General features: G+C 41.0%; 1 protein-coding gene across 1 annotated transcript in view; it reads left to right on the top strand.

Annotated features, from left to right (window-relative positions):
• Positions 1-12,362: 12,362 nt before the first annotated feature.
• Positions 12,363-17,132, top strand: part of LOC106574944 (protein diaphanous homolog 3) — a gene marked incomplete at its 3' end in the record, with an annotated part of 688,081 nt that continues 683,311 nt past the window's right edge. Inside the window, exon 1 of the mRNA XM_045698420.1 lies at positions 12,363-12,913. Coding sequence (XP_045554376.1) covers positions 12,794-12,913 — 120 coding nt within the window. The remainder of the gene's footprint in view (positions 12,914-17,132) is intronic.

Here is a 17,132-nt window from a genome sequence, read left to right as displayed (position 1 = left end):
ATAAGCGGATTTAGGTTCTTGGGCTCACTGTTAGGGCCCAATCCCGTTCAGTGATTGGTCTGGAAACAAGTTAAAAACCCTTTACACAGAAGTCTTACTTCTGCTTCACCATTGCAGATGTTGGGGTTTGATGGTCCTTTAGTCTGATCCAGAATGCTGAAGTCTTTGATTTTATTTCATCCTCAAAAAGGCAAGTTTCTCCAAGTTGTTAATGAGTCTTGGTAGAAACTGAGCCGCATTGATTGACTTGAGCTTTGCTTTTGGTTTTAAGGTTATTGACCGATACTCGCCACTCTTTTTTGCGCTTCTAAAGCCTTCTCTCCTGAACTTTCCTTGAAGGAACTTATCGGTCTGTGTGATTTAGAACGTATCGGTCTGTGTGATTTAGAACTTATCACTCTGTGTGATTGTCACGTCCTGACCATAGTAAGATGTTATTTTCTATGGTAGAGTAGGTCAGGGTGTGACAGGGGGTGTTTTTCTATGTTTTGTATTTCTATGTTCATGTTCTAGTTTTGTATTTCTATATTGGTTTTGTTTGGGATGATCTCCAATTCTAATTGAACGTATCGGTCTGTGTGATTTAGAACGTATCACTCTGTGTGATTTAGAACGTATCGGTCTGTGTGATTTAGAACGGATCGGTCTGTGTGATTTAGAACGTATGGGTCTGTGTGATTTAGAACGTATGGGTCTGTGTGATTTAGAACGTATCGGTCTGTGTGATTTAGAACGTATCGCTCTGTGTGATTTAGAACCTATCGCTCTGTGTGATTTAGAACGTATCGGTCTGTGTGATTTAGAACGTATCGGTCTGTGTGATTTAGAACGTATCGCTCTGTGTGATTTAGAACGTATCGGTCTGTGTGATTTAGAACGTATCGGTCTGTGTGATTTAGAACGGATCGGTCTGTGTGATTTAGAACGTATCGGTCTGTGTGATTTAGAACGTATCACTCTGTGTGATTTAGAACGTATCGGTCTGTGTGATTTAGAACCTATCGCTCTGTGTGATTTAGAACCTATCGCTCTGTGTGATTTAGAACGTATCGGTCTGTGTGATTTAGAACGTATCACTCTGTGTGATTTAGAACGTATCGGTCTGTGTGATTTAGAACCTATCGCTCTGTGTGATTTAGAACGTATCGGTCTGTGTGATTTAGAACGTATCGGTCTGTGTGATTTAGAACGTATCGCTCTGTGTGATGTAGCAGCTCTGTTCTGAGGAGAGTTCTAGAGTGATTGTGATGCTTAGATCAAGCAGTGTATCATGCATAAGGCCGCGGTCTAATCACCCTTTGTCCGTTTGTATCTCTTTGTTGGTTCTCCTCTCATCTGCACAGGCATTTTAGAAGAGCTGCACAAGTGCACCCGGCGACGTACAGACAGAACAAAAAACCACTGGCGACCCAGCGCACATCCATCACCCTGACGATTTCAGAACAAGTTGTGAGCCTACTTGGGCTGCTGCGTCCCTGAGTTCAACGTTCATTTTTGTTTGACGTACTATGTAGACAGTATAGCTTCTTCATAAAACGCTTTGGAATGGTTGCCAGCGTTGACCTCATCAACTGTATCTGATACAGCCCTAGTTCAAGTCTATGGTTCATACATTACCATGTAAAACAGTCTGTGGTTTATACATTACCATGTAAAACAGTCTGTGGTTCCATACATTACCGTGTAAAACAGTCTGTGGTTTATACATTACCATGTAAAACAGTCTGTGGTTCCATACATTACCGTGTAAAACAGTCTGTGGTTTATACATTACCATGTAAAACAAGTCTATGGTTCATACAACTACCGTGTAAACAAGTCTGTGGTTCCATACATTACCATGTAAAACAGTCTGTGGTTCCATACATTACCATGTAAAACAAGTCTATGGTTCATACAACTACCGTGTAAACAAGTCTGTGGTTCCATACATTACCATGTAAAACAGTCTGTGGTTCCATACATTACCATGTAAAACAAGTCTATGGTTTATACATTACCATATAAAACAGTCTGTGGTTCCATACATTATGGAGAACTTGAGAAATGTAAAATAACATTATATTATTCAGTTTGAAGGAGTGTAGGCATATTAGATCATTGGATTGATAAGCGTTGCAACTTGGTCTAAGAGCATTTCGTATTATTCTGTACGTATATCCGAGACACTCCATTTAGTATGATATGTTACATTTGGCATGGTTACATAAGACAGAGTTACTTAAGGCAAAAACTAAAGGAAGGTGGTTGTTCAGGGTAGATGGGTGGGCGTATAACGTGAACAACTAGCAACTCAAAGGTTGTGAGTTCGAATCTCATCACGGACAACTTTAGCTAATTAGCAACTTTACAACTTCTTACTACATTTGAGCTACTTTGCATCTACTAACCCCTTTAGCTAACCCTTCCCCCCTCACAGAACTAGAATGAGATTCACTTATCATGATCTCTCTCTCTTTCTCTCTCTCTCCTCTGATAGACATGATCTTGCAACCCTAACCTTTTAACCTAACTCCAAAATGCATCCCTAACCCCTAAACCTTAGCCAAGCTAGCGAGCTAGCTAATGTTAGCCACCTAGCCACCTAGCTAGAATTCGTAACATATTATACTTGAAAAAAATTCATAACAGAGTGTACATTTTGCAAATTCGTTGCGTATTGTATGTTTTGCAAATTCATAACATATAATATGAATTGTAATTCGTAACATATATGAAATGGGTGATGGACATCCACAAATTAATACATACCTTACGAAACGTAACATATCATACTAAATAGAATGTCTCGGATTTACATACAGAATAATACGAAATTCTCTGAGACCAGGTTGATGCACCATGTACATTTACCATATGAATATTTTGGATAAAAAATGGCACATAAAACAGTACTCTTTGGGTCTGTCTGGTTACAACTTTTAGAGGGGATCAGTGCCTAATTTAAGCCTGATCCTGCCAGAACAGGATCCGGCACCTCTCCGTTTTGGACTATTTCTTTCCGGAACTTATTTGGCCTGATACGGTACTTATAGTGGCATTAAAAAAAATCTCACTTTTTGCAATGTAAAAATTTGAATAAAAGAAATCAAATTTCATTCGAGTTGCGTATTCTTTCATTCTTCTGCACCCCCGTAATGTGAAAAAGTAGATTTTTTTCACCCCGGCCTGATATTCTAACAGTTGATTCGGGTTGGGCCGCCCCGTGTTTATGGCTTCAGCAACAGGGTTGGGTAGGTTACTTCTTAAATGTAATCCGTTACAGTTACAAGTTACCTGTCCAAAATTGTAATCAGTAAAGTAACTTTTGGATTACCCAAACTCGGTGATGTAATCTGATTACATTCAGTTACTTTTTAAAGATTACTTTCCCCTTAAGAGGCATTGGAAGAAGACATAGAATGTATGTTACCAATTGAACGACATCTATTGCAGGATAAACCCATGTTAAAGTTTACATAGCTGGCCATATATGGATGTTAATTTTTACTTTATGGTTTAGTGATGTAGGCTTCTTCTAACCCATTGCTTTCTACTACATATAATAATATGATTCAATTATATCTTTACATTAATATATATAATGGATGGAGCAACGACAGATTGTCCCTTTAAGTCTATCAGACGTGTGCGAGTTGGAGCGTGTCTGTCCATTAGGCCTATGGATGTATTTTATCAGCCTGAATTAGACTGAGCAATAAAAGCCCCACTTTTATTCCATAGGCTGGGATGCGCATCTGTTTCAAGAGCGCATTTTTTCACTGGCTGTCCACTGGTTTCAAAAACAATGATTGATAGTGATAAGGGAATTCTATGTTTAAAGGTAATGATTAAAGAATTCCACCCTGAAACGTAACTAATTAGTAATTAGTAGTTTATGTAGCATGTATAATGAATAATTAAAGTACTAAACGTAAGTCCAACAAGGTTCATAAGAGACCTGTGAGGGATAGAAATGTGTTTGTGTGTGTGTGTGTGTGTGTGTGTGTGTGTGTGTGTGTGTGTGTGTGTGTGTGTGTGTGTGTGTGTGTGTGTGTCAGAAAATACCGAGAACAATTCAACTGTGTTTGACCCGACCTGGCTAGAACTCTGAGAAACTTATGATAGGACACGGAGTCATTTTCAAGGTTTCTCTAATCTCGGGGGAATGGAACTGACAGCGCTGTGTAGTGATAAACAATGGTAAAAACTCTGGAGAGGGATACATCCCACCTACTGTTCGTGTGTATGTATGTGCGTAGGATATCTACTGTTTGTGTGGAGGTATGTGCGTAAGTAGGGAGTGAGCTATAAAATGGATGTCTTTGTATTATGGACTTCAGAACGTTCACTGAATAAACTGTACAAACCTTTTGCAGAAGCTGAGTCTTTGACTAATTATTATTAACCCAGTGTCTTACAAACCCTGGGGATTAGTCGAAGCTTATTGATTGTTAGTTATTATCATTGGGATTGTACATTCTCATGACAGATAGGCAGCTTAAACTTCTTGAATTCAACCATTAATTGGGTTCAAATATAAATTTAGATGTGTGAACAGCCATCCACAACAACCACAATCCGTAAGGCACAAATAGCTAAATGAGAGAGCAGCAGTGTGATTCACATCAATGCTCTATGTAGATATCAATAATAAGTGATATCCGTATCACCGTAGACTACACCACTGCTGTCATCCTTTACCTCCAAGCGTTTCTTCAAGTTGGATCATCTTCGGATGCCGACAGCAGTCACACCATCGGAAGACATAGTTTGGACCGTGGCCTATAAAAGCCCATTCCTGCTCTTTTCCCCGCGATCCATCAAACACATTTGGTGTGTCATCAAAGTGGTGGTTTCTGATTGATGGTCGTCATTTGGTGTGTCATCATAGTGGTGATCTCTGATTGGTGGTTGTCATTTGGTGTGTCATCATAGTGGTCTCTGATTGGTGGTCGTCATTTGGTGTGTCATCATAGTGGTGATCTCTGATTGGTGGTCGTCATTTGGTGTGTCATCATAGTGGTGATCTCTGATTGGTGGTCGTCATTTGGTGTGTCATCATAGTGGTGATCCCTGATTGGTGGTCGTCATTTGGTGTGTCATCATAGTGGTGATCCCTGATTGGTGGTCGTCATTTGGTGTGTCATCATAGTGGTGATCTCTGATTGGTGGTTGTCATTTGGTGTGTCATCATAGTGGTCTCTGATTGGTGGTCGTCATTTGGTGTGTCATCATAGTGGTGATCTCTGATTGGTGGTCGTCATTTGGTGTGTCATCATAGTGGTGATCTCTGATTGGTGGTCGTCATTTGGTGTGTCATCATAGTGGTGATCTCTGATTGGTGGTCGTCATTTGGTGTGTCATCATAGTGGTGATCTCTGATTGGTGGTCGTCATTTGGTGTGTCATCATAGTGGTGATCCCTGATTGGTGGTCGTCATTTGGTGTGTCATCATAGTGGTGATCCCTGATTGGTGGTCAGACTCGCTCAGGTGGAACAAACTTAAACTTGCAGTTTTTTTCAATGCTGATTTGAACGTCGTTGAGAAAACATCCTTTCTGAATTTAAAAGTAATCCTCGAAGTAATCATCTCGTTTTTCAAAAGTAATCTGTAAGCTGATTACAATATTTTTTGCTCCCTTACCATGGTAACTAACCTGTTTGAGACCAACACCTGGCGGTGGTTGTGTGAGAAGCACGCCTGTATCTCTCACAGAACTAGAATGAGATTCACTTATCATGATCTCTCTCCCGCTCTCTTCTCTGATAGACATGAACCTGCAACTCTCATTTCTCCAGCGTTGCACTTAATACTTTGTTTACTTATAGAATCATAGCCGTGCGACGGGTTCTGGAGGAGCTGCAGCACCCCTGATAAATTGAAAGAAATTTTCCAAAATTATAGAATTACTGCTGTCTGTTCAGAAAGAAATGAAATAATTCAGAATAGCCTAATACACCAACATAAGGCCTATAATTTAGATCAATGGCTTCTTATTTGTTAAACAGCCTAGCATGTGTATGTAGCCCAATAACAAAGCATAGCCTACAGTCCAGCACATTCTCACACTCAATTTACAGTCGGGAACGCGCGGCAAATCTGTCAGCGAACAAACAGCATGCAGACAAAACAGGCCTTTTTGCAATATTTCAAATACAATCGCGGGAAAACACAGGTTGGAAAGAAAATGCTGAAAAGACACAACTCTTATCTATCTGCTGTAGGCTACCAAAACTTCCAAATATATTTTTACAAAGTTAAACAAGAGAGAGAACGGGTTTTGGCACCAAGGCATCGGCCATCACCAGCTAGTGAGCAGCGCATCATTGGGTCAGTCAGGGAAACTGGAAAGCATTTTCAGGACTATAATTTCCTCCTCATTTCCTCCTCCTCCTAGAATATGTTACTCTAAAAAGAAACGGTTCCTGGAGTTTCCTTTAGGGGCCCTTCAAATTGAAACTATGAGGGAACCTCTAGAAATTCTTCGAAGAACCCTTTAAAAGTAGGCCGTCGTTGTAAATCAGAATTAGTTCTTAACTGATTTGCCAAGTTAAATAAAGATTAAATAAAGGTTAAATATAAAAAAGAGTTATTCAAAGAACCCGTTTTAATGGATCCTCGAAAGAACCTTTTGGAGAACCTTTTGGAGAACCTTTTGGGGTTAATATTTGAACTACCCCCCCCCCCCCCCTATTATTTTATTAATAATAATATGCATAACAATAACACAATATTTTAGTTATCGGCGTTTATGATTTTAATATGAGGTAAACTCCCAGCAGAGCATTAAGTCCATTGGGTATATCCTCTGGTGTGTTGATGTTAATGTGGTGATGTTCTCCGTATCCATAGGCAGAATCATTTTGACACAGACACAGACACAGACACAGACACAGACACAGACACAGACACAGAGACAGACACAGAGACAGACACAGAGACAGACACAGAGACAGACACAGAGACAGACACAGACACAGACACAGACACAGACACAGACACAGACACAGACACAGAGACAGACACAGAGACAGACACAGACACAGAGACAGACACAGACACAGACACAGACACAGACACAGACACAGAGACAGACACAGACACAGACACAGACACAGAGACAGACACAGAGACAGACACAGACACAGACACAGACACAGACACAGACACAGAGACAGACACAGGCACAGACACAGACACAGACACAGACACAGAGACAGAGACAGACACAGACACAGACACTAAAGTGAGCAGTTCAGTCATCTGCATCCAATACAGCTAGCCTTCAACATATTCTCATAGCCCACATATTCTGACCTCTTTGTTGATTGATATCCATTGAATTGTGTCCATTTTCTGTTTTTAGAAAGATTTGCACCAATATAAAAAGATAGATGTTATGATCATAAAACCAAATCAATGTAGATGATATATAAGGGACCAACCTTTCCTTAAACTGAGGAGATCTTTACATTTTTTCAGTTAAATGCCTTCACCTCCTGTCCTTTCAAATTAAAATCCAAATGTTTCAGTTGAGCAGTTAGGTTCCTGCAAGAACCCCCACCATCTAAGGAGGTTCCACGATGAACCCCACCTCCTATGGGGGGTTCTTGGAGGAACCTTTTGGGGGCCAATTTTCAGTGCCAAGAACCCTAAGGTTCTTTGAAGAACTTTGAGGATCTTAGAGGTAACCCTTGTTGAACCCCACATGTTTAGAGTGTATCCACACACTTAGGCTATTGATGGATTCAAGACACGGTCATTTTTATTCATCTCAGATTGTCAGTTTGTCAGTGTCAAAGTAGCCTGACATTTTGATAATTTGTTTAGTATTAAAAAAAGATTGTGACAAAGTCTCCAGTCCTGTAAAATGATATAGAATTGCATGAAATGCTTTTATAAAAGGCCCATTTTTTTCTCGGGACCATAGGCTACAAAAATAATTCACCATGTTTGCAACTTCTATAAGTGCCTCTACTCTACTGCTCTAGGTCACTACGCAAATGCAATTATATACCTTTACTGCTTTATTATAATTTATTATAATTTATTTGTTTTACCTCAGAGTTCCCCGTTTTGTTCCGGCACTTCCCGGAACACTGGAGGAGAAGAATCATTCACTCATGAATTCTGAACTATCGCCTACCCAAAAAAACGAATGTCCTGTTCTTTGACAAAAGATTACTGATACACAAATCATTGATTCTTGATATCCTTGTATGGTTTGGTAGTGAAGTGTTTGACTTGGGGTTTGCCTCCGGTCCAGTGGTTTGAGTGGCAGATGGTTTTAGGCTGGATTAACCGGTCTCTGTGAATCCCGCACGGCTGCACGAGACTAGACACGGTGAACATATCTGTCTACAACAGCACACTAGTTCTGTTACACTCTAATTTACATGAACATTTTATTCTTTTAGCAGAAGCTCTTATATCATCGGGGGAACTGTTCAACACAATCTCACATTGAATTCATGCATAAATGTACATAATGTATTTCAACAAATTTCGTGCGTTTTTGTGCGGTTTAATTTGTGAGAAAATACACGAATTTATGTGCTATTTAATTCGTGTGAAAATACACATTTTACCAGTAGGCTACACACAATACTTTCTGAAGAGAATTTGCGAGAAAAGACACACATTTACGTGCGACTTAATTTGTGGGAAAATGTGTTTTATTTTTATTTATTTTTATTTTTTATTTCACCTTTATTTAACCAGGTAGGCAAGTTGAGAACAAGTTCTCATTTACAACTGCGACCTGGCCAAGATAAAGCAAAGCAGTTCGACAACATACAAAAACACAGAGTTACACATGGAGTAAAACAACATACAATCAATGATACAGTAGAAAAAATTAAGACCCAGCACCCGCTGGTTTTATGTCCCGACTCCAACCCGCTACCGCAAGAACTGGCCCCGAACCCAACCGCAGTCCCGCAATGTTATTTTAGACGTATGTGACGAAGCTCACTTGCCAGCCATGGTCCCAGCATTTTTGCGCCCTGTTTAGGCAATATCAAATGCGCAAGAAATAACTTAAGAAATAGGTTAATTAAAATACGAGAGATTTTCACGTGGCACATTATAGTAGGCTATCTGTATTACTGGACTATATCAGCCACTATGGTAGATTATTATAGTAGGCTATCTGTATTACTGGACTATATCAGCCAATATGATAGATGATTATAGTAGGCTATCTGTATTATTGGACTATATCAGCCAATATGATAGATGATTATAGTAGGCTATCTGTATTATTGGACTATATCAGCCAATATGATAGATGATTATAGTAGGCTATCTGTATTATTGGACTATATCAGCCAATGTGATAGATGATTATAGTAGGCTATCTGTATTACTGGACTATATCAGCCAATGTGATAGATGTAGTTTGAAGAGATCAGAGTTGGAGAGATGGAGAACTTGTCTTGAGCTATTTTTATATCCTACCTTTTAGGAATGGGAGGATACTCAGACCAAGAAATATGGGTGGCCAATATTTATTTATAGGCAATTTTGTAAACTATAGCCTAATCATAGGCCTATTTAGGAAGTATATTTCCTTAGAAAGGTAACTGCCCCCTCCTTCTCCATCCATCCATAGGCTATAGCCTACTCTATTCAATTGAGACCACACACGCACCTGATCTCGCAGCCAGTGGTGATTTTAGTATGTAAATAAATCTTGGTGTGGCAAACTCTAAAAAATGTTTTTAGATGCATGCCAGCAAAGACACAACACAACACTAAACAATACATTAATTGGACTATAACGGTGACAAACGGTGCCCACAAACTGTTAGGGCCTCTACATAAAGCTGTCGCGACAGCAGAGCTTTCTTTGCAGCACCATGGAGTGAATCCTTACCACGGCTACACCTGGCTATCAGCTGAGCCTTGTCTGGCAGCGAAACAATTAATTCAGCCTAGTTTTTCTGCCTTTAAAAAAAAAAAAACATAGCTGATATGGCTGACTTGCTTAAACAAATGTGGTTTCTACTGACAAGTGAGATGTACAAACTGTGGCATAAGGCAACGATGAGCAGATAAGAGGCAACCCGTAATTTCGATTGATACATTAATGAGCGAGCTACAGTAAGACTGACAAAGTAAATATAACTACTGTGTTTAGCACTTCTGAAAAGTACTGTGACAGAATGCAGAACATGGGCTGCTCTTACAGTATTTTCCCAGTACACCAAGTCAGAATCGTTGGATAAATAAAGGGGGCATATAAGCAGACAATGAAAGCTCTTACAATATTAGATGATGACATTTCTCAAAACCAGGTTATAGGCTACATGTACAGCACTACCAAGTCAGAACAGTAATGTTAGGCGAAATTAAGAGGGGAAAATAGACCAAATTATTAGGATGAGGCACATGGGCTACTAACAGCTTACAACACAACATACACTTAGTATTACTTTCTTAGCTACAATATACATATCTCCCTTACATATTACATAATTTATGCAGCAGCGTACAATACATTTTTGGACTCACCTTGGCATGTGATGTGCTCACTTGAACAGGAAGATGGCGCGGCAGTCCCTTGTAAGCAAATTTTGTCATCAAACTTTCTCATCAAAGTCTGGCATTCTCTGGATTTAAAACAAACAGCCACTCAATTGAATAGCAGGCTACTGGTTTCTTTGCAATGCTTGCAGTTAACCACTGATTCCTTCCAAACGACTCATTGTTGAATTTGCGATTTTCAACTTGTTGTGTAATCTTTAAGTCCAATGGCCGATGAACACCGATACGTTTTATTTATAATTTCTCTTCATTATTTATTTTCATATGACAAGGATTAAAAAGGATTTGCCAGTAGATTGTCGACTTGATTCATGATGATGACTGCTAGCTAAGATTTTGAAAGTAAGATGTTGACATGATCAGTCCAATCAAAACTACTGTACATATAACGTGATTTGATGTCATTCTATCTGTGGCCAATGACCTTCAGCCTTCTTGGAAGGGCACTTGTAGTATAACTCTGTGGCAGGACCCAAAGGGCTGACATTTTGGATGTCTTCCTTCACTTAAGGACTTAAACTTGGCGATGACGTAGTGTCTCCATGCACCACCACAGAAAGCACTGAGCTAGGCTGAAACACCGGCATTTTGGAGCTCAAGAAAACAAAAGAGAGAACATGTGTGTCTGTGACTTTATTAACTCAATTATATATATATATTATTATTTTTTACATTGTTTGCAAACTGATATGGGACACATATTAATGCCAAAATAACATGCAAAACAGGCAAGCCCCCGTCCCCCCCCGAAAAATATATATTTTGCTAAAAATGTGGGTCTCAGCCCCACCTGCCCTGAATGACAGATCGCCACTGCTTGCAGGTATGGCTACTGAACTTGAAGCATGAAGGACAATGACAGCTACTCTTGCTATACGTTTTGCATATAGGATATACCTTTTAGGAGGACGGTTTGCAGGCAGAGACAAATAAATGCATAATCAAATACTATACCCCTTCCTTTTCTCTTTCAATTATGATGGCATCTTTTGATTACATTTCATCTCACGTTGGTTGAGCACCAATCCACTTCTTTCCATTATCAATATGTATTTTACAGACACTGTAGTAAACTACAGTCTAATCATATTTAAGTTAATTTCATATTTAAATGAACTGCCATGTTATTGTCCGCCATGTAGGCAGCCTACTCTATTCCAATGAGACCAGACATACATGTACAACAGACATGTAAAGGCACTTGAACTCGCAAGCTCAACTAGGAGAGGAGAGGTAAACTACTGACGTTGAATTCTGAGTGTGTGAATAATGCGAAAAAGTCAAAGATGTGATTTTAATACAATAGGTAAAATTAGGCTAACGCATACAAAGCAGAAAGACGACCGTTTCCAAATAATCTCAGGGACAACAAAAATATTTTCATCCCAAAATGGTGTGTCTGTCCGACCGCGCCTCAGTGATCTCTGTCGGTACCGGCCCTCTACAAGCAACCACTAAATAACTGTACTAAATAACTGTACAATATCCAAAGAGAGGTTTGATGATTCCCACAGACTATACACAGTAAGATTTGGCCAAGTGTCTGTGTATCTTCGACACATGAAAGAGTTGGATTCAGGGAAAATATTTTAGTCTACAAGGCCATTTTAAAACTATCAACATTTTTGTTAAAAGAGTATTTGTAGATTAATAATCAACATAAATTTTTTTCTCCCGCGTCGTTTTTATCACGTCGCTCATCTCTTGAATGGAATTGAGTGACATGACGAACGACCAATCGTCTATCTCAAAATTAAAGGCGTTTCAGTTGTCGGCAACAACAATTGGCTAGAATGAAACCACGTCACACTGACAACTTCCGGTGGCGCGGTTTTCGGACTGGGAAAAAAAATTACAGTCAGAAGTTTCAACTGTAAAAATATCAACTCGCTTTAACGTTGTCTGATAGCTTGACTAACGTTGTCAACATCGTTTTGCAAATATTTTAACAATTGTATTCAAGAAAACGTGTTGGTAACTGTAGTTTATCTTTTCTATACGTCTTGGAAGGCAAACTACCTGAAAAGCCACAAATTGGATTAAGGAAATCCGACCGTGATAGTTAGCCAGCTCGTTAGCATCTCTGAGGGGTCTCTTGTCACATTGGCTGTTTGTACCCGATATCAGGTTTAAGTAACTTTTCCCCATATAATCGCTTTTTGTTAACTAACCGTATTGCATGTTTCGCCGTTTTTTGGAAAGGTCGGGTACAGTAGTGACAGTGAGTAAGCCCAGCTAGCTAGCTAAACTACCGTAGTTATCATGGAGAACCATTGGAATAATCTTCAATCCAGTGGACGAGAAAAACAGCGAAAGAAGGGGTTCACCGCCGGACAAGGGGGAGCGTCTGGATGCGAGGATGGAGAACGTAAACCGAAGTTTGTAAGTAGGCCCCTTTTCTAAAACTCAATCACTGAAAGTGTCACTGACTCGACACAGTTTACCTCAAGTGACACAACTCGCCCTGGATTGTAAATGAGCTCTCAGGGATAGCTAAGGTGACGTTTGACAGTGCATTTTGCCCACCCTCCACTATGCGATGATTCAGGCTAAGTAGTTAAATACTTGTTCCCGTAAACCTGCCAATTGACATTCCAGTACAATGCCATGTACTGATTGTTTTGAGAGTCAATCTGTCTTGTCTGCATTCACATTGTGCTAAATCCCACTTTTATTTCCACTGATGATGGTAACGTTGACATGAATCATTTTACATGGATTTGCTCTGTGCCAAATGCGGCAAAGCCCACTCTCTCTCTTCAAAAAGAAAGGGACGTGTCTCTCCTTTTCTAATGGTCGTCTGTAATATATCATACATTCAACATAGCTACAGATTGTATACCTGAGATTTGTGGTATACATTACTGGACGTTACAGTTTACCTATACAAAACGTTGTTTGTATTTCAGCAAACTAAGACAGGCATGCAACACTAGAGGACAAACATAACTACACGTAAAGAATGTAAAAAATGTTAAGTGTCGATGCATAGCGAGTCAGAGGTTCGTTTAAAAAACTCTAGTCCGTGGAGGAGTTGAGGTACTAGACTAAGGGTGTGGTATCTGACTAATGTTAAAATAACAATGTAGGATATAAGTCAGTACAGGACGTAGAAGTATTGTTGATATCCCAGATAGAGGCCTTACAGTCCAGCATTACATTATGGTGGTTGTATTTGCTTTGCCTCAGACAAGCTGGGCTGTATGAACAGGTAAAATTAGCCAGGGGATAAGTAGCTAGGTGTAATTCCACTGCCTCTCTACTCTACTGACTGATCATGTCTGCTCTGCTCTGGTCTGTCTTTCTCCACACCACGAGGACAAACAAGGTTTGACCTCTCCTTGGGCTGACTGGTCTAAAGTAGTGTTCTGTATAGGGAATAGGGGGCCATTTGAGACTCTGTATTGTAGGTCTGTTCCTGCCACACCAGGCATCAGTCTACTCTTTCAGATGTTCCACTTCTAGAATTCGAGTCTAATGATGATTCTACTTCAATGGTTCTGACTTCCACACTCTCCTTTTTCATTGCTTCAGCTTTATGTTTTTATTTCAGTAACAACGTTTCAGTTTATTCTGCAGCCAGGTTTTAAAAATGTAAAAAATAAATAAAATACACTTTCATTTATTTGCATTGTCACCTGTGCCAGTATTGAAGCGAAGCATTGATGCTTGTCTGAGGAACTTCTTTTGTGTTAGATAAATGGTTCTTTCCTCTTTAGGCGGCAGATCACGGCCGACAAATGTTAATGACATTTTATGAGTGACATAAAACTAATGGAGAAACTCCTCTCTGTCTCTCTCTCTTCTCTGACTTTTTAATTCTAATTCAATGCAAATACGGAGGCTTGAGCAACCGACTGCAGAAGTTGGTAATAAGGCCTTTGTTCCAAACGGCACCATATTCCCTATATAGTGCACTACTTTAGACCAGAGCCCTACAGAACCCTATTCCCTACATAGTGCACTACTTTAGACCAGAGCCCTACAGAACCCTATTCCCTACATAGTGCACTACTTTAGACCAGAGCCCTATAGAACCCTATTCCCTACATAGTGCACTACTTTGGACTAGAGCCTTATGGAAATAGAGGTCCATTTGGATGTATATTCTGAGCTCCCTGCGTCAAGCCAGAGGTTATATTACCTTTTCAAATGGAATTGCTGACTGTCTATTACACTGCTGCCCTAGATGAACGTTTTATTCATTATGAGTGTCTTCTCCTGAGGTCCCTAGGTCCTCTTCCAATCTGTTAAGTACCGTGGTAATGTGACACTCACACAAACACACTCGTTTAGCTCAATCTGGGCCGTAAAATGTATTATTTTTTTTTTTCAAGGTTTCAGAGGTTTGGAGGGAGGGATTGACACAGGGAGTGTGTAACAGGAAATCAGCTCAACAGATGGAGGGAATAAAACATACAATAATAATACCCAGGGAATGTCAACTGTGGTGTTGCCGTGGTTATGTCATGCTAGAGGAATCTGGAGTGTGGACTTTCTATTTCCTGGTTCTCTGTCTTTCCATCAGAATGTTCCAGAGACAGTATAGTGAGTCAGAACATATTTGCACTGTAGCAGTGAACTGTGGGTACTGCATTCTAATTGTAGTTCTGCACCACCGACTTGTTTATTCTCAGCAATGCTTTGACCTCGTTACCTCCTGCCGTAGACTAGTGTCTGGTTGTTTAAACAGCACCTTGACCTCGTTACCTCCTGCCGTAGACTAGTGTCTGGTTGTTTAAACAGCACCTTGACCTCGTTACCTCCTGCCGTAGACTAGTGTCTGGTTGTTTAAACAGCACTTTGACCTCGTTACCTCCTGCCGTAGACTAGTGTCTGGTTGTTTAAACAGCACTTTGACCTCGTTACCCCCTGCCGTAGACTAGTGTCTGGTTGTTTAAACAGCACTTTGACCTCGTTACCTCCTGCCGTAGACTACTGTCTGGTTGTTTAAACAGCACCTTGACCTCGTTACCTCCTGCCGTAGACTAGTGTCTGGTTGTTTAAACAGCACCTTGACCTCGTTACCTCCTGCCGTAGACTAGTGTCTGGTCCAGAGGGTGAACATCAAGCTGCCTCACACTACAGGACGTAGGCTCCTGCCCTGTGGGCCGTTCTGGCTCAGACAAGAATACTTACTTCCTAGCTACTGCCGTCCCTCCTTATGTGGTTCTGTTGTCTGTGTGTGTGGTTCTGTCTGTCTGTGTCTGTCTCTGTGTGTGGTTCTGTTGTCTGTGTGTGTGGTTCTGTCTGTCTGTGTGTGTGGTTCTGTCTGTATGTGTGGTTCTGTCTGTGTGTGTGGTTCTGTCTGTCTATGTGTGTGGTTCTGTCTGTCTGTGTGTGTGGTTTTGTCGTCTCTGTGTGTGTGGTTCTGTTGTCTGTGTGTGTGGTTCTGTTTGTGTGTGTGGTTCTGTCTGTCTGTGTCTGTCTGTGTGTGTGGTTCTGTTGTCTGTGTGTGTGGTTCTGTTGTCTGTGTGTGTGGTTCTGTTGTCTGTGTGTGTGGTTCTGTCTGTCTGTGTCTGGTTCTGTCTGTCTGTGTCTGTCTCTGTGTGTGGTTCTGTCTGTGTGTGTGTGTGGTTCTGTCTGTGTGTGTGTGGTTCTGTCTGTGTGTGTGTGGTTCTGTCTGTCTGTGTGTGTGTGGTTCTGTTGTCTGTGTGTGTGGTTCTGTCTGTCTGTGTCTGTCTGTGTGTGTGGTTCTGTTGTCTGTGTGTGTGGTTCTCTGTGTCCCACTAGGTGTTTTGCAGTCCCCCCCCTGTAGTGTAGCTGCTGGCTGTGACTGACTGACCGTGGTAATGTCATTAGTCGGATTGATCCCACATTTAGCCTGCTGAACCTGAGCCAGGACTCCAGGTCCCTGGCTGTCTGTCGGTAACAGTGTGGGGTCTGAGTCTCTCTCTCTCTCTGTCTGTTGGTAACAGTGTGGGGTCTGAGTCTCTCTCTCTCTCTCTCTGTCTGTTGGTAACAGTGTGGGGTCTGAGTCTCTCTCTCTCTCTCTGTCTGTTGGTAACAGTGTGGGGTCTGAGTCTCTCTCTGTCTCTGTCTGTTGGTAACAGTGTGGGGTCTGAGTCTCTCTCTGTCTCTGTCTGTTGGTAACAGTGTGGGGTCTGAGTCTCTCTGTCTGTTGGTAACAGTGTGGGGTCTGAGTCTCTCTGTCTGTTGGTAACAGTGTGGGGTCTGAGTCTCTCTCTCTCTCTCTGTCTGTTGGTAACAGTGTGGGGTCTGAGTCTCTCTCTCTCTGTCTGTTGGTAACAGTGTGGGGTCTGAGTCTCTCTCTCTCTCTGTCTGTTGGTAACAGTGTGGGGTCTGAGTCTCTCTCTCTGTTTGTTGGTAACAGTGTGGGGTCTGAGTCTCTCTCTCTCTCTGTCTGTTGGTAACAGTGTGGGGTCTGAGTCTCTCTCTCTCTCTCTCTCTGTTTGTTGGTAACAGTGTGGGGTCTGAGTCTCTCTCTCTCTCTGTCTGTTGGTAACAGTGTGGGGTCTGAGTCTCTCTCTCTCTCTCTCTGTCTGTTGGTAACAGTGTGGGGTCTGAGTCTCTCTCTCTCTCTCTGTCTGTTGGTAACAGTGTGGGGTCTGAGTCTCTCTCTCTCTCTCTCTGTCTGTTG

This window comes from Salmo salar, chromosome ssa16, assembly GCF_905237065.1.
Source record: "Salmo salar chromosome ssa16, Ssal_v3.1, whole genome shotgun sequence".
Taxonomy (NCBI): Eukaryota; Metazoa; Chordata; class Actinopteri; order Salmoniformes; family Salmonidae; genus Salmo; species Salmo salar.
Note: the sequence above shows the minus strand (reverse complement) of the source record. Positions and strands in the feature narration are given on the sequence as shown.